This window comes from Pseudorca crassidens, chromosome 17 (genome assembly GCF_039906515.1).
Source record: "Pseudorca crassidens isolate mPseCra1 chromosome 17, mPseCra1.hap1, whole genome shotgun sequence".
In the NCBI taxonomy this organism is placed as follows: domain Eukaryota; kingdom Metazoa; phylum Chordata; class Mammalia; order Artiodactyla; family Delphinidae; genus Pseudorca; species Pseudorca crassidens.
The window spans coordinates 45,815,488-45,838,679 of NC_090312.1; the positions used below are offsets into that span (position 1 = coordinate 45,815,488).

General features: G+C 35.6%; 1 protein-coding gene across 1 annotated transcript in view; it reads right to left on the reverse strand.

The window, feature by feature from the left end:
- Positions 1–23,192, reverse strand: part of SLC26A7 (solute carrier family 26 member 7) — a 181,446-nt gene that overhangs the window by 65,938 nt on the left and 92,316 nt on the right. The window contains exons 5-7 of the mRNA XM_067712815.1: positions 6,637–6,789; positions 3,343–3,425; positions 545–692 (exon numbers count right to left, since the gene is read on the reverse strand). Coding sequence (XP_067568916.1) covers positions 545–692; positions 3,343–3,425; positions 6,637–6,789 — 384 coding nt within the window. The remainder of the gene's footprint in view (positions 1–544; positions 693–3,342; positions 3,426–6,636; positions 6,790–23,192) is intronic.

Genomic DNA, 23,192 nt, shown 5'->3' on the forward strand with positions numbered 1-23,192 from the left:
ACAGAAACAATTTCAGAGTGAGATTTAGATATAGGTACTTTGGCATTCTAACCACTATTCCATAGCTATCTCTGCAGGCCTGTGCAGAAATGTAGGGCCACAGGGCTTGAGACAAGACACTAGCAGAGGTAGATTCAGAAACATGCTCAATAAAATCTTCATCCTTTGGTATTCTAAGAATAGACCCTTGCAACCTTTAGTTTTTTACTAAGAAGAGTAATATTAGTGTTCTTTGTATTTTGAAATCCAAAATTTTTAAGTCAGCATGCAATGATAAATATATTTAGATTCTCTCCTAAAACCAAATCATCAAGATGCCCCTCTCTAAAAACCAGAGTGTACCATAACCAATCCACGAAAGTCAGATTTTCACCTTTCTATGAATGACTTAGATATTTTCTTTTGTTTTCTTCTACTCATTTGTGTTATACACTTAGGAAAGTTGTATTTTTCATAAGTTCAACATTTTCAGGATCTGGGAGTACACCGTACAGTGATACAATAGCTATGGAGAGGTGTGGAGAGCGGTTGGGGTGTACTCCACCTGGTTGTCATCAACTGAATATTTGAATTTTTTGGCAGATCCTTGAGCAAGAGCCAGTGAGGCCACATAGCCTACAAGTGCCACTCCAAAAGCTTCAGTGATTACTGCAGAGAGGATGTTCATTGGGGGAGCTCTAGGTGGAGGAATTCTGTTGAAAGAAAGACCATATTGAACTCATCAACTTTCATGTTATTTCTGTAACAACTTGCAGTGAATTCAACTATGGCAATGACTCTGAAGTTTACATAGAATATATGAAATATCACTGAGAAAACCAAGCAATCTTACCCTTAGAAGCCTTTTGTTTTCAACATTATTTAGCAGAAAAGCAAAATCACAAAGAACACCAGAAGGACAGCTCCATGCGTCTAACTGGCATTCACTCCCAGAGAATTCAGGTTATAGCACAGAAAATTTGACTCAACAAAAATTTCCTGTATCAGAACAAAAACAAATCTGGAGCATTCTTTCATTGAATCTTCCTAAACTTTTATTTGGCTGGCATTAGAAACTGTATTTCCTGCCTTGAATACTGCAGTGCTGTATGCAAACATTAGTTTACTGTGAGCTACGATTCTTGAGCTAATCCTTAAATTTTCCATTGAGTTTATAATCTTAATTATGTTTTTTAACATGATTCTTTCACAGTACACTTAACTATTGTTAAAAAAGAGACAACAGGCCCACAATGGAGTCACTTGTGCTAAGCCCCATTTAAGCAAACTAAGAATTTAAGCAAACTACCTAATTTAACTGCAGTTTCAGCCTTTCCCAGGAATGTAACCTTAGCCAGTCAATTTAGAATTACCTGGTCAGCACTAGCGAGGTAATTTGCCCTTCTGTCCCACATAGGAAAGTGACCTTGCCTGAAACAATCCACTCTTTGTTAGAAACTTCCTTTTTCTGCTCTTCCCCTTCTGACTATAAAAGCCTTTCATTTTGTACAGCTCTTCAGGGCTCCTTTCGATTTGCTAGATGGGTTGCTGCTCAATTAAGGAATTGTTGAACAAAGTCAATAAGACCTCTAAATGTACTCAGTTGAATTTTGTTTTTTGACTCTATGTATCACATGTTAAGAAAAATATCTATAAAGTGTCCAGTTACACTCTGTTGCAAAATACAGGACCACAGTTAGCTGTTTCTCAGTTTTAAATAACTGTTTAAAATATTTCTTCCAACTAATACACAGTCATTGTCTTTTGGAAAACCACTTGAGCCCAGTGTTATTGTTTATTTATCCCTGATGATGCTTTGTGACACTTACTTCCCCTCTTTAAAAAAAACCCTCTGGGGCAAAAGTAGAAGAAAAAGGTAAATTAATTCATGCTGATTTAATACTGAGCATGTAAACTGAATGCTCAGCACTTTCATGTTAGCAGTTTTATTTAATTCTCCCCACAATCTCCAGACCAAGTACCACTAATGCAATGTATAGAGGAGAAAACATTTTGAGAAATGTATCTAAATCACAAAATGAATTCAACCTCAGCTCCATTTCTTATTAATGCCATGTTTTTCCTATGATTCTTTAAGAAGATGGGTCTGGAAAGGTTACTCAAAATAAAGAAGAATTAGACTGGATGGAGGAGAGGCATATTTTTTTTTACCCACTCCCTCAAGTTTATCCCCAAGTCAAATTGATTTGTACCATTACAAGCCCTAAGATATATGATACATAAAAGTGCTACCATTTCAAACTATAAGAACTTTTGTTTCATAAAAAATTGAGCTTGCCTAATTATTAATAATGATAAACTAAGCTAGAGAAAAAAACAATAAACTAAATTTGAAGGTGAAAAGTAGAGAACCCTTTAGAAAACACAAATTGATTCCAATAATCACTATTAGCCTATATCTTTAGCATAAAGGCTAAAGACAGGATTTTTTTAAATTATCTTTTTAATCTATGAGAATTTTTCTACTGTCCCTCCATTTTAATGCAGTTAGAAGCCAAACTTTGGGACTGGAAAATAAAAATATAGAGGACTCAGCAACTCTAACTTTGTCCCAAATTTATAAATATTTGTGTATAGTACAGCCCATTAAAAGAGACATCCCCTTTCTCCCCTAAGATGACTTTATTTTCTTTCAGGCTGTATTTGGAACAACATTTTGTCTTTTTAGGGTGAACACTTCTTCTTCTTGTTAATCTTCCTCTTAGTGTCCTGAGGAAGGCTTTAAGACAGGTGGGAAACATGCCCTCGTCTCCACTTCCACCCTCTCTTTCACGATTGTACACCACTCATTCCTATAGGTTTGCTATTTCAGATGATGCTTGTGTATTTTTACTATGTTTTAAGTGAAATAAAAATAGTCATAGGAATATGTGAGTGGAATAGGGAAGACTATATCCTAGAGCATGACTCTAATTTGGAAATTCAAAGTCTTGCTTTCTTTTTCAAATAATATTCATATAATTTCCAAATCTTTTACCTGAAGTGATGCTGTATAAAATAGTTATCAACTTCCTAAGTAATTGATAACCAGTCTAAGAAGTTATTTTTTTCTTTATTGTGAACTGTTTGTTTCTATCATTGTAAAATAGAAATTAATTGGAATTTTGTCCCATAGAGAGCCTTTGAAAGAAATGAAATTCATACCCACCTACCTCCAGTTGCTTCCTCCATCAAAAAACGAAAGAAAGAAAGAAAACAAAAGAAGAAAGAAAGAAGGAAAGAAAGAAAGAAAGAAAGAAAGAAAGAAAGAAAGAAAGAAAGAAAGAAAGAAAGAAAGAAAAAAGAAAGAAAGAAAGAAAGAAGGAAAGAAAGAAAAAGAAAGAAAAAAAAAGATTACATTACCCTTTTGGAATATGACCAACTACTTCTAATCCATATGTGTTTTCCATATTGGTACAATAACAAGTAAATGATGCAGCAATAATCTGTGTGGTTCCATTTGAAAAAAGAAAAAGAAAATTATTCCTGGCTTCTCAAACACCTTAAAACTATTTTTAAAAGTAAACATTGTTCATGTGCCCCATGATTTTCTCGAGTAATATAGCAGTGGCACAGATTTTTAAACACTAAGAAGAATTTTAAAAATCAAAAAATCCCTCTGAGATTTGACAGCACTTAATTTGCAGTCTCAAAAATTAAATGGCATTATAATAATACAACTTTTCTTATATCCTTCCCAATTGTGTCTGATTCTGAAGAGGAGCAGAACACAGACTATAGGAGTGTGTGTGTGCATGCGTGCATGCTTGTGTATGTACAGATACCACAATCCAACCTAAATACTTGTCTCTTATAATATGAAGGGATGCTTTATAACACAGAACGTTTTCCCTCCATTGCAGCAACCACCTAAGAGTTTAAGATGTTGCATCAATATTCCTAATGTAGGTTAGTAATCAATTATGATTTACAGTCTCCTTGAATAATTTTGAATTTTGAGTTTTGCTATTTCTTGAAGTAAAATATCCTAGTTAATAATGTGTCAAACTTGATACTTTTGAAATTACCTCCCTGGAGTCTCAGGTGCCTGACCCTCTGTTATATGATATAATGATATATAATAAGTGAAACCAAGTGTTTGCAAATATCCATGATCACTTTTAAAATGTATATTCAGAATTCTGTTCAGCATTTGTTTTTACCAGCCATGCCACTTAATGTTTTCTATCCATTTTCACATTCTTTTTTCATTCTTCTGATAATTTAATAGGTGCTGTAAATTTCACATGGTTATCATATCAGTTTGGTATAACTATTTATATACTACACTTTTTTGTTTAAAAGAGACACACTAATTACCCATTTAAAGTACGAATTTACCATATACATGGTCAGAAAAAAGATATAACAAAATCACACTAGCAAAATAAGGAATATCTAACAATGCCTAATAATATTATTTTGTAGGGATTTTTCCTGTGTATTTCTGTTCTCTGTGATGATACTTAACTGAATTTATAGAAGTTTTTAAAACATCGAATAGACTTAAAAAGCAAAAGAGGCTTGAGGATATTTTTTAAAGGCAGCAAAACTCTACAGGTTATACTTTAAACTTTATAAATATTGTGCTATAATTGTATTTTCTACAGAATATAGTAGTAGTTAAAAGTTCAGCTATTAGGTTGGAATCAGAAGTATTAATGTATTCAAAAATTTCTAAGCCAATTAATAAATTTTAATTGCTAATAATTTTCATGAAATATTTATATCAAGTCAGAAAATATTGTGAGCTGTAAAAGAAAATACACCATAGCCACAAGATGCTGGATCCTTATTGAAAATGGAAGAATACATGGTGTTTAATACACAAAAATTAAGTAATCTAAGTCACTAACTTGGTCTTTCAGACAGTGCTTTAGAGGGTTCTAATCTGGTCATCCTCCTACTGTAGCTCTCCCCATAAAATGGGAGTTTTGTAGGGGCAAAGGGAGGTACCCAACTCAAACCTGGACTCCTCTTTCTAGACCACACCCTGAATCGTCAGGAATCTATAATTTCCTGCCTAAATGGCTCCAAGTCTACTTCCAGAATACCTTCCCCAGGTCTATCCTTCCAGTGTAGCCCAAGGAAAGGCCAAGGGACAGTTGTGGGGCAAGGGTATCCACATTTATACTTATGAATCCCACTGTATATGGGATAGAGCTGAAGTAGGAAGAGAAGAGGCAGGACAAGGGACTGGCTTTCCCCTTGCTGCCACATTCTAGCAGAACCCAAAGGATTAGGAGAATTCTCTATTTTAACCTGACATTCAAGGTAATCACTAAGGTATTTTAGTCAAGATAGGAAAATAGAACCTATTTTATTTAACATTTTGATCTATAACTCAAGTATTTGGGCCTGCATTATTATTTTTGCCTTAGGTCTTACACATATTAGGGGCAACACTGTATAAGGAGTACCTTTTATTTTTTGTAAGGATAATTCTTACAATTTTTGTATTGAATGAACAACTGTCTTATTCAGTGTTTTATTCAGTATTGAATAAAAAGAGTTAAGACTCTTCTTCCCCAAGGTTATTTTCAATTTCTGGTTTCATGAAACATATAATCAAGCTTCCCAGGATATAATAAGCATTCCTTAATACCTATAGGACTTTGGAATAAAATATGTTTCACAGTTGTCTCCATGAAAACTACTAATAACCATAGTACCCTCCACTTGTCTGGCTTATTTGAAATACACACACATATACAAGCACACACACATTATATAGATTACATATGTTATATGTATCTCTACAAATTATACAAGGCCTAATTATGGAGAGAAGTCATCCATCTTAGTTATGCAGAAAAAAAGTCATATCCCTCAGAGACAGTTGCCAATGTGCTAGCCTTATACTATACCATTTCAACAGTATGAAGGGATATTTCAATAGGTGAAATTATTTAGGCACCACTTGTCAAATACATGTATATAACCCAAAGACCATTAAAAAGCTAAAACCAATTAATAATAAGTAAGTTAGTAGACTGTGGTTGGCTTAACATTTCAATGTAATGCTTTGTTTAGTTAAGAGTTCCCATTAGAGGCACTTAAAATTTCAAAATGTAGTTTTTAATGCCATAAGTCTTAGGAGCAAAGTACGATTTGTTGCTTTGCCAAGTACAACAACAACAAAAAAATCTTAGAGAATCAGCCCTGGCTAGTGAAAATCATGAGTATCCTTTAATAAAGCAAAATTGGGTCAATAAAAACAGTGTCAATAAATTTATCAATCATTAACAGACATTTGTCAGTTGATAATATTTCTATGCATCATACCATACAAATAACATATCAATAGGATGTGGTATCACTTCTTGTTGCTTTAGGAAAATCATGCCAGAGATATTTTGGGTCTCATCCTTAGAAATGTCTCCTTATTTAAAATCTTAAGCTACATGTTTTCTTATTTACCTAAAAAAATTACAGGCATCTGTGAAAATTGAAAACGCGTGTGCCTCCTTTTTAAAATTATTGACTCAACATATTTCCTGTCTTTACATTAATGTATAGCCACACAAATTAGCCCTGCTTTAATGAGAGACAGGATTAGCTGTGGCTTACTTTAGACAATAATGTGAGCCTCTGCAGGTTACCCACAGCAACTGCAAACATTGCAGGGCAGAATGCTAAATGTTGATTCATACTTACCAAGACTAAGTCAATAGGAAGAACAATTTTAATTTTCCTTTTAAATTGTTCATTCAGCTCTTTAACCAGAACAAGCACCACGATGCTCAGCAAGGATAAGAGCAGTGCTTCCAGTCGCACAGACTTGACGTTTTCAAAGACATATGCATAGATCTACAGTAATGAGGAAAAATACAAACAAAATTCAGGATCACCCACAATATATCAAAACTAAAATCTGGCCCCCAAATGAACTCAGTGATGTTTTGCAAAAGTAGCTGAAGGGGTGGGAAGTGAAAGGTGGGGCATAGAAGGGTAGTCAGTGCTGATATAGAGCAAGCTATAATTCATTTGCATGTAGAAAATTGCTTTGCCCTTGATTCTTCCACCAAACTCAGTGTTTGTTCCTTCCTACATAAGGACACTACTACACTTCCAGCTCCTCCCCAGACACTTATAGGCAGAGATGCTAAAACTCATTAGCTACATGCAGATTCATGATTAAGAGCAAGTGAGGGGACTATAGGCTCCCTTGAACCCCACCACTCTTCTTCAAACCTCAGAATCAAAATACACACATACTTTAAATATCAATGGATATATCTGGAAGCTAATAGCTCTGTGTAAGGAGATATTTGTGTTAATCTGTATCTTCCAAATTTTCTCTTACAAAGATGTATGACTTGTATAATTTTAAGGTTTCACATAGGCCTTAAATGCTTACCTTCAAAATGTCTCAACTCCTCCTTTTCTTCGAATATGTTAAATCTGATTTTTATAAACTCATTTCTATTCATCCACAGCTGATTTATTAAGTCTAGTTTCAAGTGATAAAAACTAGTTTTTACTTTAGCATACAGACAATTCTTATAGTAGCCCAACTTGTTGGTGTTCTTTGCCCTCTCTTTTTAGTATCTCAAAGATAATTTGACCACAACTAAAAATATTGGATTAAAATACTATGTAGACAACATATCAAAAGAATTTATATAGACTATGTTCCTCAGCATCTCCTAAAATTCTGCTCAGTAGGCTTCCTCTTTGAACCCATCTGATCCAGGGATCAGGAACACACCTGGTGTAAATGAGGTACATCAGGCTATCTAACATGGATTCTATATATTGAATATTATCATTAACACTGTAACTGTTTCAAACAAACAAAGAAAATATACTCAGTTAACATGGAGCCTTGTTGGGTGAACGGGATCGGGGTAATGTAGAATCCAGAATCTCCTTTGTCCACACAGTTAGAAAAAGTTGGTTGTGTAATCAAATACATTAAGGAATAATTGGGGGTCAGATAGCTTTACTTGTTACCCTTTTCACAGCATTCTAGTATTCCACACTACTTGGAAAGAAAATCAGGTACTACAATATCATGGTTATCTGAGATGCAGACAATATTTTTCCTCTCTGCCTAAGCTGTGGATAATAACTGTTCCCAGAACTCCTACAGCAAGTGAAGAAGCAGGTTCTATTTCTCATAGTTACCCCTTACTCAAAGCCCAGGACAAAAATCCAAAATGCTACTCAAAGAAATATATTCTATATCGGATGGAGTCAGAGGGATGTCAAGAAAATTTGGTCTAAATACACAGCTTTCTGATGATTTATTATGATCCAAAGATAAAATTGAGACTATCATTCAGATGATTTGCCAAGAATAAAACAAGCATCCAAACGTTTCAAAACATTTAGAGGCTTATTCCTTCTGTTTTATCCATGGTATTAAAAGTATGCCATGACAGTGCCTGTATAAGAAATCAGAGAAATGTGAAAAACTCGCAAGCCATACCAAATTTGCTGTAATGTGTATTTCGAGAACATGTGTTTGCAGTAATAAAAATGGCCACCCCAGAATGAAAGGAATGAGAAACTCTCCCCCAGGGTTTTTATTGTCTGTCTGAATTAAATTACAATTTGTAGAGCAAATTACGTCTCACAAGATGCTCCAGAAGAAGATGGGGATGGGCAGAGGCTTGTTACAACCAGCACGAAGAACAATAGAAAAATAGGCTGATGAGGAATTATACTAATGACTATCATGTGGACCCACACGGAGAAATCACAGCTAAAGATGGCTTCTAGGAGATGGGTGGCATTTGGAGATAGAAATAGGGACAGGGACAGGCATGTGCAAACACACACACATGCACACATTTACACATGCTCATTTAATATAGGTCTAGGCCTCCTAAACACACATTGACATTTCTCATTTCTAGTATAAATCAAGTCATTTGGGTATGTCATCACACGCTACACTTCAGTAGATAAAAATTCCTATTGAAGATCAGCATTCATTTCCCAGACCTCAGAGAAGCAATCATAGTTTATATGTGTATAGATAAATAAGTAAACTATTTCATTAGAACTGACCAATCTGTTTTATAAAATAGGAGTTTAGCTCAGTTTGAGACTATAATATTAGTAATTCTTTAAACTGGCCATTTAATATAACTTGACATAAAATGAAAAATATCAGTATATATAAACAAATGCATTTTGAGATATTTCAAAGAATGAAAATGCCTATTCAACATATACATATATTATTTTTTATAATTTTTTTTACAGAGGAGACTTTTCTGAAGCACTTCATGTACATTTACACACACAAACACATTCATATATACACACCACTACTTATATAATGTGTTTTTATCTGATTTGGACATTCTTAATACATTTTTTTTTTCACTGATGGATTCTCAACTCCTAGAATAGTGTCTGGCAGACAGCAGGCACTCAATAAACACTGTTGAACGAATAAAAGATTTGGTCTAACATAGTAATAGTAACAATAAATCTGTAAATAGGAGTAGATGTTACCCTGAATAAGCAGAATGATGGAAGAACTCACACTCCTCTTTTCTCACTATCAATACTTAGCTATATCATATTAAGGGGATTTGTAGTTATCATTTATTCATTCACTCAACATATTTTTTTCATGTTCATTCTGTTTATATTTTTTTAAATTTTTATTTTATATTAGAGTATAGTTGATTAACAATGTTGTTATTTTCAGATGTACAGCAAACTGATTCAGTTATACATATGCATGTATCTATTCTTTTTAAAATTCATTTCCCATTTAGGTTATTACAGAATATTAAGCAGCATTCCCTATGCTATACAGTAGGTCCCTGTTGGTTATCAATTTTAAATATAGCAGTATGTATAAGTCAATCCCAAACTCCCAATCTATGCCTCCCCCTCTACCTTCCCCACTGATAACCATAAGTTCATTCTCTAATCTGTATGTTTCTGTTTTGTAAATAAGTTCATTTGTATCATTTTTTTAAGATTCCACATATAAGTTGTATCATATGATACTTGTCTTTCTCTGTGAGACTTACTACACTTAGTATGATAATCTCCAGGTATATCCATGTTGAGGCAAATGGCACTATTTCATTTTTTTTAATGGCTGAGTGATATTCCATTGTACATGTGTACCACATCTTCTTTATCTTTTCCTCTATATATGGACTTTTAGGTGGCTTGCATGTCTTGGCTATTGTAAATACTGCAATGAATATTGGGGCACATGTATCTTTGTGAACTATGGTTTTCTCTGGATATATGCCCAGGAGTGGGATTGCTGACTTATATGGTAACTCTATTTTTAGTATTTTGTGTGTTTTTTTAACATCTTTATTGGAGTATAATTGCTTTACAATGGTATGTTAGTTTCTGCATTATAACAAAGTGAATCAGTTATACATATACATATGTTCCCATATCTCTTCCCTCTTCCGTCTCCCTCCCTCCCACCCTCCCTATCCCACCCCTCTAGGTGGTCACAAAGCACCAAGTTGATCTCCCTCTGCCATGCGGCTGCTTCCCACTAGCTATCTATTTTATGTTTGGTAGTGTATATATGTCCATGCCACTCTCTCACGTTGTCACAGCTTACCCCTCCCCCTTCTCATATCCTCAAGTCCATTCTGTAGTAGGTCTGTGTCTTTATTCCTGTCTTACCCCTAGGTTCCGCATGACCTTTTTTTTTTTTCCCTTAGATTCCATATATATGTGTTAGCATACGGTATTTGTTTTTCTCTTTCTGACTTACTTCACTCTGTATAGTAGACTCTAGGTCCATTCACCTCACTATAAATAGCTCAATTTTGTTTCTTTTTATGGCTGAGTAATATTCCATTGTATATATGTGCAACATCTTCTTTATCCATTCATCTGATGATGGACACTTAGGTTGCTTCCATCTCCTAGCTATTGTAAATAGAGCTGAAATGAACATTTTGGTACATGACTCTTTTTGAATTTTGGTTTTCTCAGGGTATATGCCCGGTAGTGGGATTGCTGGGTCGTATGGTAGTTCTACTTGTAGTTTTTTAAGGAACCTCCATACTGTTCTCCATAGTGGCTGTATCAATTTACATTCCCACCAAGAGTGTAGGAGGGTACTCTTTTTCCCACACCCTCTCCAGCATTTTTTGTTTGTAGATTTTTTTATGGTGACCATTCTGACTGGTGAGAGGTAATACCACATTGTGGTTTTGATTTGCATTTCTCTAATAATTAGTGATGTTGAGCAACTTTTCATGTGCTTTTTAGCCATCTGTATATGTTCTTTGGAGAAACATCTGCTTAGATCTGCTCATTTTTTGATTGGGCTCTTTGCTTTTTTGATATTGAGCTGCATGAGCTCTTTGTATATTTTGGAGATTAATCCCTTGTCAGTCTCATTCTTTGCAAATATTTTCTCCCATTCTGTAGGTTGTCTTTTCATTTTTTTATGGTTTCCTTTGCTGTGCAAAAGTTTTTGAGTTTAATTAGATCCCATTTGTTTATTTTTGTTTTCATTTCCATTACTCTAGGAGACGGATCCAAAAGATATTGCGGCAATTTATATCAAAGAGTGTTCTGCCTATGTTTTCCTCTAAGAGTTTTGTAATATACGGTCTTACATTTAGGTCTTTAATCCATTTGGGATATTTTTATGTATGCTGTTAAAGAATATTCTAATTGCATTTTTTTTACATGCAGCTGTCCAGTTTTCCAAACACAACTTATTGAAGAGACTGTCTTTCCTCCATTGTAGGGTCTTGCCTCATTTGTTGTAGATTAATTGACCATAGGTGCATGGGTATATCTCTGGGATTTCTATCCTGTTCCATTGATCTATATTTCTGTTTTTGTGCCACTACCATACTATTTTGATGATGTAACTTTGTAGTAGAGTCTGAAGTCAGGGAGTTTGACTCCAACAGCTCCAGTTTTCTTTCTCAAGATTGCTTTGGCTATTCATGGTCTTTATGTTTCCATACAAATAGTAAAGTTTTTTGTTCTAGTACTGTGAAAAATGCCCTTGGTAATTTTATAGGAATTACATTGAATCTGTAGATAGCCTTGAGTAGTATAGTCATTTTGACAATATTGATTCTTCTAATCAAAGAACATAGTATATCTCTCCATCTGTTTGTGTCATCTTCGATTTCCTTCACCAGCATCTCAAAGTTTTGGAGTACAGGTCTTTTGCCTCCTTAGGTAGATTTATTTCTAGGTATCTTATTCTTTTTAATATGATGGTAAATCGGATCATTTCTTTAATTTCTCTTTCTGATCTTTCATTGCCAGTGTATAGAAATGCAACAAATTTATGTGTATTAATTTTGTATCCTGCAAATTTACTTTACTCATTGATGAGCTCTAGGAGATTTCTGGTAGCATTTTTAGGATTTTCTATGTATAGTATCATGTCATCTGCAAACAGTGACAGTTTTACTTCTTCTTTTCCAAATTAGATTCCTTTTATTTCTTTTTCTTTGCTGATTGCCATGGCTAGGACTTCCAAAACTATGTTGAATAAAAGTGGCAAGAGTGAACATCCTTGTCTTGTTCCTGATCTTAGAGGAAATGCTTTTAGCTTTTCACCATTGAGTATGATGTTAGCTGTGGGTTGGTCATATATGGTCTTTATTATTTTGAGGTATGTTTCCTCTATGCGCACTTTCTGGAAAGCTTTTATCATAAATCACTGTTGAATTTTGTCAAAAGCTTTTTCTGCATCTACTGAGATGATCATATAGTTTTTATTCTTCACTGTGTTGATGTGGTGTATCACATTGATTGATTTGTGTGTATTGAAGAATACTTGTATCCCTGGGATAAATCACACTCGATCTTGGTGTATGATCCTTTTAATGTATTGTTGGATTCAGATTGCTAGTTTTTTGTTGAGGATTTTTCTATCTATGTTCATCAGTGCTATTGACGTGAAAATTTCTTTTCTTATGGTATCTTTGCCTGATTTTGGTGTCAGGGTTATGTTGGTATCATAGAATGAGTTTGGAAGTGTTCCAAGCACTGCAATTTTTTGGAATAGTTTCAGAATGATAGGTGTTAACTCTTCTCTAAATGTTTGATAGAATTTTCCTGTGAAGCCATCTGGTCCTGGACTTTTGTTTTTTTGGAGTTTTTTAATCACAGTTTCAATATGAGTACTTGTGATTGGTCTGTTCATATTTTCTATTTCTTCCTGGTTCAGTCTTGGAAGTTTGTATCTTTTTAAGAATTTGTCTATTTCTTCTATGTTTTCCACTTTATTGGAATATAGTTGCTTGTAGTAGTCTGTAATGATCCTTTGTATTTCTGTGGTGTCCATTACAACTTCTTTTTCATTTATAATTTTATTGATTTGAGCCCTCTCCCTTTTTACTTGAGGAGTGTGATTAAGATTTATCATTTTTGTTTATCTTTTCAAATAACCTGCTTATAGTTTCATTGATCTTTTCTATTGTTTTGTTCATCTCTATTTCATTAATTTCTGCTCTGATCTTTATGATTTCTTTCCTTCTACTAACTCTGGGTTTTGTTTGTTCCTCTTTCTCTGGTTGCTTTAGGTGTAAGGTTAGGTTGTTTATTTCAGATTTTTCTTGTTTCTTGAGGTAAGATTGTATTGCTGTAAACTTCCCTCTTAGAGCTGCTTTTGTGAAGATGATGGTGGGGCAGAACACAGAGTTCATGTCTCCCCACAACCAGGGCACCCACCAGACAATTTTGGGGGACCTCGGTGCCCAAAGAGATGGGAGGAACCCCCGAGTGACCAAATAGGATGTGGGGGGAATGAGGGGGAAGAAGTGGGCCCCTTCCTAAGCCCCGGCCCCACACAGTGAGAGCCTTTTCTGGCTTTTTTTTGTTTTTTCTCCTCTTTTTCACTATTGTGGTTCTGTTTTACCTTCCAATTGTTGTTTCATCTGTATTTTTATTTTTTATCTTTCTAATATATCTGTTATTTTTCTAGTCTTATTTTATTTTTTACTCTTTGCTATTTTCTGCTCCTTTTTTTCATTTTTTCTCAACCCTGCATGGCTTGAGGGATCTTGGGATGTGAGCTGAGGGTTGGGCCAGAGCTCCTGCAGTGAGAGCTCTGAGTCTGAACAATTGGACTAACAGAGAACCTCAGACCACAGGGAATATTCATCACAGTGAGGTCTCCTGGAGATCCTCATCTTAGCACTGAGATCCAGCTCTACCCAACAGTCTACAAACTCCAGTGCTGGATGCCTCAGGCCAAACAACCAGTAAGACAGGAACACAATCCAACCAATCAATAAAAAAAATGAGATGACAAAAAATATGTCACAGATGAAGGAGCAAGGTAAAAACGTACAAGACCAAATAAATGAAGAGGAAATGGGCAACCTTCCTGAAAAAGAATTCAGAGTAATAATAGTAAACATGATCCAGAACCTCAGAAATAGAATGGAGGTATGGATTAAGAAAATAAAAGAAATGTTTAACAAAGATTTAGAAGAACAAAAGAACAAACAAACAGAGGCAAACAACACAATAAATGAAATGAAAACTACACTAGAAGGAATCAATAACAGAATAACTGAGGGAGAAGATCAAATAAGTGAGCTGGAAGACAGAATGGTGTAAATAACTGCTGAGGAACAGAATAAAGAAAAAAGAACAAAAAGAATTGAAGACAATCTCAGAGACTTCTGGGACAACAGTAAGCTAACCAAAATTCGAATTATAGGGGTCCCAGAAGAAGAAGAGAAAAAGAAACGGTATGAGAAAATTTTTGAAGGGATTATAGTGGAAAACTTCCCTAACATGGGAAAGGAAATAAGACCAGGTACTGCAGTGAGTCCCATACAGGAAAAACCCTAGGAGAAACACACCAAAACACACATTAATCAAACTAACAAAAATTAAATTCAAAGAAAAATATTAAAAGCAGCAAGGGAAAAGCAAAAAATAATGTATAAAGGAATCCCCATAAGGTTATAAGCTGATTTTTCAGCAGAATCTCTGCAGGCCAGAAGGGAGTGGCAGGGTATACTTAAAGTGATGAAAGAGAAAAAACTACAGACAAGATTACTCTGTCCAGCAAGGATCTCATTGTGATTTGATGGAGAAATCAAAAGCTTTCCAGACAAGCAAAAAGTAAGAGAATTCAGCATCACCAAACCAGCTTTATAACAAATGCTAAAGGAACTTCTCTAGGCAGGAAACACTAGAGAAGAAAAAAACACCAAAAAAGAGACCCAAAACAATTAAGAAAATGGTAATAGGAACATGTATATTGATAATAACCTTGAATGTAAATTGATTAAATGCTCCAACAAAAAGACATGGACTGGCTGAATGGATACAAAAACAAGATCCATATTGATGCTGCTTATAAGAGACCAATTTCAGACATAGGAACACATACAGACTCAAAGTGAGGGGATGGAAAAAGATATTCCATGCAAATGGAAATCAAAAGAAAGCTGGAGTAGCAATATTCATATCAGACAAAATAGACACTAACATATTGTTACAAGAGACAAGGAAGGACACTACATAATGAGCAAGGGGTCAATCCAAGAAGAAGTTATAACAAATATAAATATTTATGCACCAAACATAGGAGCACCTCAGTACATAAGGCAAATTCTAACAACCATAAGAAGGGAAATTGACAATAACACAATAATAGTAGGGGACTTTAACTCCCCACTTACACCAATGGACAGATCATCCACATAGAAACAAATGAGGAAACACAAGCTTTAAATGACACAATAGAACAGATAGATTTAACTAATATCTATAGGACATTCCACCCGAAGGTGGCAGAATACACTTTCTTCTCAAGACCACATGGAACATTCTCCAGGGTAGATCACACCTTGGGTCACAAATCAAGTCTCAGAAAATTTAAGAAAATTGAAATTGTATCAAGCATCTTTTCTGACCACATGCTGTGAGACTGGCAATCAATTACCAGAAAAAAACAAATGTAGAAAACACAAATACATGGAGGCTGAAGAGTGCACTACTAAATAACCAAGAGATCACTGAAGAAATCAAAGAAGAATTTAAAAAAATACATGGAAACAAATGACAACAAAAACAAGACAACCCAAAACCTATGCAATGCAACAAAAGCAGTTCTAAGAAGTTTATATCAATTCAATCTCACCTCAAGAAACAAGAAAAATCTAAAACAGTCTAACCTTACACCTAAAGCAACTAGAGAACAAAGAAGAAAACCCAAAATCAGTAGAAGGAAAGAAATCATAAAGATCAGAACAGAAATAAATGAAATAGAAATGAAGAAAACAATATCATAGATAAATAAAATTAAAAGTGGGTTTTATGAGAAGATAAACAAAACTGATAGATATTTAGCCACATTCATCAAGAAAAACAAACAGACAGGACTCAAATCAATAAAATTAGAAATGGAAAAGGAGAAATTACAACAGACACCACAGAAATAGAAAGGATCATAAGAAACTACTACAAACAACTATATACAAATAAAATGGACAACCTGGAAGAAATGGACAAATTCTTGGAAAGGTACAATTTTCCAAGACTGAAACAGGAATAATTAGAAAATATAAACAGACCTATCACAAGTATTGAAATTGAAACTATTGAAATTAAATAGTTGAAATTATTGAAATTAAAATCTTCCAACAAACAAAAGTCCAGGACCACGTGACTTCACAGGTGAATTCTATCAAACATTTAGAGAAGAGGTAACACCTATCCTCCTCAAACTCTTCCAAAAAAATTGCAGAGGGAGGAACACTTAAAAGTTCTTTCTATAAAGCTACCACCACACTGATACCAAAACCAGACAAAGATATCACAAAAAAAGAAAATTAGAGACTAATAACACTGATGAATATAGATGCAAAAATCCTGAACAAAGTATGAACAAACAAAATCCAACAACACAGTAAAAGGATCATAGACCATGATGGAGTGGGGTTTATCCCAGGAATGCAAGGATTCTTCAATATACACAAATTAATCAATGTGATACATCATATTAACAAAATGAAGAATAAAAACCATATGATCATCTCAATAGATGCAGAAAAAGCTTTTGACAAAATTAAACACCCATTTATGATGAAAACTCTCCAGAAAATGGGCATAGAGGGAACCTATCTCAACATAATAAAGGCCCTACATGACAAACCCACAGCAAATATCATTCTCAATTGTGAAAAACTGAAAGTATTTCCTCTAAGATCAGGAACAAGTCAAGGGTATCCACTCTCATCACTATTACTCAATATAGTTTTGGAAGTCCTAGCCATGGCAATTGGAGAAGAAAAAGAAATAAAGGAATACAATTTGGAAAAGAAGAAGTAAAACTGTGACTGTTTGCAGATGACAGGATACTATACATAGATAATCTTAAAGATGCCACAAGAAAACTAATGGAGCTAATCAACGAATTTGGTAAGGTTGCAGGATACAAAATTAATGCACAGAAATCTCTCACATTCCTATACTAATAATGAAAAATCAGAAAGATAAATTAAGGAACAATCATATTTACCTTCACAACAAAAAGAATAAAATACTTAGGAATAAACCTACATAAGGAGACAAAAGACCTGTATGCAGAAAACTATAAAACACTGATGAAAGAAATCAAAATGACACAAACAGGTGGAGAAATATACCATGTTCTTGGTTTGGAAGAATCAATATTGTGAAAATGATTATACTACCCAAAGCAATCTACAGATTCAGTGCAATCCCTGTCAAACAACCAATGTCATTCTTCACAGAATTAGAGCAAAAAATTTCACAATTTATATGGAAACACAAAAGACCCCAAATAGCCAAAGCAATCCTGAGAAAAAAAAAAAAAAAAAAAAAAACAGAGCTAGAGGAATCAGGCTCCCCAACTTCAAACTATACTACAAATCTATAGTAATCAAGACAGTATAGTACTGGCACAAAAACAGAAATATAGATCAATGGAACAGGATAGAAAGCCCAGAGATAAACCCACACACTAATGGTCACCTGATTTATGACAAAGGAGGCAAGAACATACAATGGAGAAAAGACAGTCTCTTCAATAAAAGTGGTCCTGGGAAAACTGGACAGCTACATGTAAAATACTACATGTAGAATACTCCCTAACACCATACACAAAAATAAACTCCAAATGGATTAAAGACCTAAATGTAAGATTGGATACTTAAAAATCTTAGAGGAAAACATAGGAAAAACACTTTGACATAAACCACAGCAAGATCTTTTTTGACCCACGTCCTATAGTAATGAAAATGAAAATAAACAAATGGGACCTAATGAATGTTAAAAGCTTTTGCACAGGTGTTTCCTGGTGGTACAGTGGTTGAGAGTCTGCCTGCCGATGCAGGGGACACGGGTTCGTGCCCCGGTCTGGGAAGATCTCACATGCCACGGAGCAGCTGGACCCGTGAGCCATGGCCGCTAAGCCTGCGCATCCGGAGCCTGTGCTCTGCAGTGGGAGAGGCCACAACAGTGAGAGGCCCATGTACCGGAAAAAAAAAAAAAAAAAAAGCTTTTGCACAGCAAAGGAAACCATAAACAAGCTGAAAAGACAACCCTCAGAATGGGAGAAAATATTTGCAAATGAAGCAACAAACAAAGGATTAATCTCAAAAATATAGAAACAGCTCATGGAGCTCAATACCAAAAAAACAAAAAACCCAATCAAAAAATGGGCAGAAGACCTAAATAGACATTTCACCAAAGAAGACATACATATGGCCAAGAGGCAAATGAAAAGATGCTCAACATCACAATTATTAGACATGCAAATCTCTAATAATTAGTGATGAATGATACAATGAAGTATCACCTAACACTGCTCAGAACGTCCATCATCAAAAAATCTACAAACAATAAAAACTGGAGAGGGTATGGAGAAAAGGGAACCATTTTGCACTGTTGGTGGGAATGTAAATTGATGCAGCCACTATGAAGAACATTGTGGATGTTCCTTAAAAATCTAAAAATAGAACTACCATATGACACAGCAATCCCACTACTGGGCATATGCCCTGAGAAAACCATAATCCAAAAAGATACATGTATCACAATGTTCATTGCAGCACTATTTACAATTGCCAGGACATGGAAACAACCTAAATGTCCAACAATAGATGAATGGATGAAGATGATGTGGCACATATATGCAATGGAATATTACTCAGCCATAAAAAGGAATGAAAGTGGATCATTTGTAGAGATATGGATGGACCTAGAGTCTGTCATACAGAGTGAAGTAAGCCAGAAAGAGAAAAACAAATATTATATATTAATGCATATATGTGGAATCTAGAAAAATGATACAGATAAACTTATTTGTAGGGCAGGAATAGAGATGTAGACATAGAGAATGGACATGTGGACATGAGGGTTAAGGGGAGGGTGGGATGAACTGGGATATTAGGTTTAACATAAATACACTACTGTGTGTAAAATAGATAGCTAGTGGGAACCTGCTATATAGCACAGGGAGCTCATTTCAGTGCTCTGTGATGACCTAGGTGGGTGGGATGGGGAGGTGGGAGGGAAGTCCAAGAGAGAGGGGATATATGTATACATATAGCTGTTTCACTTCATTGTATAGCAGAAAATAACACAGCACGGTTAAGCAATTTTACTCCAATAAAAAATTAAAATTAATAAATTAATTTTAAAAAGAATTGCTTTTGCTGCATCCCTTAGGTTTGGGATCATTGTGTTTTCATTGTTATTTGTCTCTAGGTTTTTTTTTTTTTCTTTTTTGATTTCTTCAGTGATCCATTGGTTGTTCAGTAGCATATTGTTTATCCTCCACATGTTTGTGTTTTTTTACAGTTGTTGCCTTGTTTCTAACTCATAGCATTGTGGTTAGAAAAGATGCTTGATATGATTTCAATTTTCTTAAATTTACCATGGCTCACTTTCTGGCTCAGCATGTGATCAATCCTGAAGAATGTTCCATGTGCACTTGAGAAGAATGTGTATTCTGCTGCTTTTGGGTAGAATGTTTTATACATATCAATAAAGTCCATCTGGTCTAATGTGGCATTTAAGGCTTGTGTTTCCTTATTGATTTTCTGTCTGGATGATCTGTCCATTGATGAGAGTGGGGTGTTAAAGTCCCCCACTATTATTGTGTTTCTGTTGATTTCTCCTTTTATGCCTGTTTTATTTGCCTTATATATTAAGGTTCTCCTATGTTGGGTGCACATATATTTACAATTGTTATATCTTCTTCTTGGATTGATCCCTTGGTCACTATGTAGTGCCCTTCTCTGTCTCTTTTAACAGCCTTTATTTTAAAGTCTATTTTGTCTGATAAGAATATTGCCACTCCAGCTTTCTTTTGATTTCTGTTATCATGGAATAACTTTTTCCATCCCCTCACTTTCAGTCTCTATGTATTCCCAGATCTGAAGTGGGTCTCTTGTACACAGCATATATATGGGTCTTGTTTTTGTATCCATTCAGCCAGTCTATGTCTTGGTTGGAGCATTTAATCCATTTACATTTAAGGGAATTACCGATTTTGTATATTCTTTTTTTTTTTTTTTTTTTTTTTTTTGCGGTACACGGGCCTCTCACTGTTGTGGCCTCTTCCGTTGTGGAGCACAGGCTCCGGACGCGCAGGCTCAGCGGCCATGGCTCACGGGCCCAGCCGCTCTGCAGCATGTGGGATCTTCCCGGACCGGGGCACCAACCTGTGTCCCCTGCATTGGCAGGCAGACTCTCAACCACTGTGCCACCAAGGAAGCCCCGATTTTGTATATTCTTATTGCTATTTTCTTAATCGTTTTGGATTTGTTCTTGTAGGTCTTTTTCTTCCCTTCCTCTTTTGTTCTCTTGTGATTTGTTAACAATTTTAGTGTTGTGTTTGGATTCCTTTTTCTTTTTTGTGTGTGTATCTCTTGTAGAGTTTTGGTTTCAGTTATCATGAGGTTTTGATACAGTAGTCTATAAATAAAGAAGATTGTTTTAAGTTGCTTGTCTTTTATTTTCAAATGCACTTCCAATATCCTGCATTTGTGCTCTCCTTGTTGCACAATTGCTGGTTTTGATATATTTGTGTGTGGATGATTTCCTACCTTTACTGTATGTTTGCCTTTACTGGTGTGCTTTTCCATTCATATTTTTCTTTTAATAGTTGTGGCCTTTTCTTTTCCACATAGAGAAGTTCCTTTAGCATTTGTTGCAAAGCTGGTCTGGTGGTGATGAATTCTCTTAGCTTTTTCTTTTCTGTAATACTTTCGATTCTCCATCAAATCTGAATGAGAGCCTTGCTGGGTAAAGTATTCCTGGTTGTAGGTTCGTCCCTTTCATCATTTTAAATATATCATGCCACTTCCTTCTGGATTGCAGAGTTTCTGCTGAGAAATCAGCTGATGACCTTATTGGAACTCCCTTGTTTGTTATGTTGCTTTTCCCCTTGATGTTTCTAACATTTTTCCTTTGTTTCTATGTTTTGTCAGTTTGATTACTCTGTGTCTTGACATGTTCCTCCATGGGTTTTTCCTGTCTGGGACTTTCTGTGCTTCTTGGACTTGGGTGACTGTTTCCTTTCCCATGTTTGGGAAGTTTTCATCTATTACCTCTTCAATTATCTTCTCAGGTCTTTTCTCTCTCTCTTCTCCTTCTGGGACCCCTGCCATGCAAATGTCAGTGACTTTACTGTTTTCCCAGAGGCCTCTTAGACTGTCCTTGTTTATTTTCATTCTTTGTTCTTTATTCTGTTCCATGACAGTGATTTCCACCATTCTGTATTCCAGATCACTTACCCATTCTTCTACCTTAGTTATTCTGCTATTGATTCCTTCTAGTGTATTTTTCATTTCAGTTATTGTATTGTTCATCTCTGTTGGCTCTTTATTTCTTCTAGCTCTTTGTTAAACATTTCCTATATCTTCTCAATCTGTGCCTCCATTCTTCTTCCGAGATCTTGGATATCTTTACTATCATTCCTCTGAATTCTTTTTTGGGTAGATTGCCTATCTCCACTTCACTTAGTTGTTCTTCTGGGGTTTTATCTTGTTCCTTCAGCTGGAACATATTCCTCTGCTAGCTTATTTTGTCTAACTTTCTGTGATTGTGGTTTCCATTCCACAGGCTGCAGGACTATAGTTCTTCTTGCTTCTGCTGTCTTCCCCTTGATGGGTGAGGCTGTCTAACAGACTTGTGCAGACTTCCTGATGGGAGGAACATGTTTCTGCCCACTGGTTTGTAGAACTGGGTCTTGTCCCTCTGGTGAGCAGGGCTGTGTCAAGGGATGTGTTTAGCAGGAAGCTGTGGGCTCAGGAAGACTTTAAGCACCCTGTCTGCTGATGAGTGGGGCTGTGTTGCTGCCCTGTTGGTTGGTTAGCCTGAGGTGTCCCAGCACTGGAGCCTACAGGCTGTTGGGTGGGGCCCCCTCTTGGTGGAAAAATGGCAGTCACCAAGAGTGCTCATGCCAGTGAGTACTCCCCAAAACTACCACTGCCAATGTATTTGTCCCTTCAGTGAGTCATAACCACTCCCTGCCTCCACAGGAGACCCTCCAATTCTACCAGCTAGGTCTGAACCTGGCTCTTATGAGGTCACTGCTTTTTTCACCATGTCCTGGTGCACATGAGACCTTGTATGTACCTTCCAAGAGTGGAGTTTCTGTTTCCCCCAGTCCTATGGAATTCCTCCAATCAAACCCCACTGGACTTCAAAGCCACATTCTCTGGGGGCTCCTCCTCCCATTGCTAGACCCCCAGGTTGGGGAGCCTGATATGGGGCTCAGAACTTTCACTCCTGTGGGAGAACTTTTGTGGTATAATTATTTTCCAGCTTGTGGGTCACCCACCCAATAGGTATGGGATTTGATTTTATCACAGTTATGCCCCTCCAACTGTTTCATTGTGATTTCTCCTTTTTGTTTGGATGTAGGATATTCTTTGTGTGAGGTTCCAGCATTTTTTTTTTGATGGTTGTTCAGCAGTTAGTTGTGATTTTGATGTTTCTGTAAGGAGAGGTGAGCTCACGTCCTAATACTGCACCATCTTTCTGAGGTAGCCCCTGGAAACCTGAAGATCCCATCATGACATGGCTACTGCTATTATTTGGAGAAGCAGTCTCACTCAACATGTTTATTAGGGTTCTACTTGTACAAGACATTGATCTAAATTTTAAACCTATTATTACAGTAAATCTTTGATATATGCTATTTGATCTAAATAATCAGATGTTAAATCATTCTGTTTTTATAAGAATGAAGCAAAATCCAAAGCTAAAAATCTTCATATTCAGGATTTAAT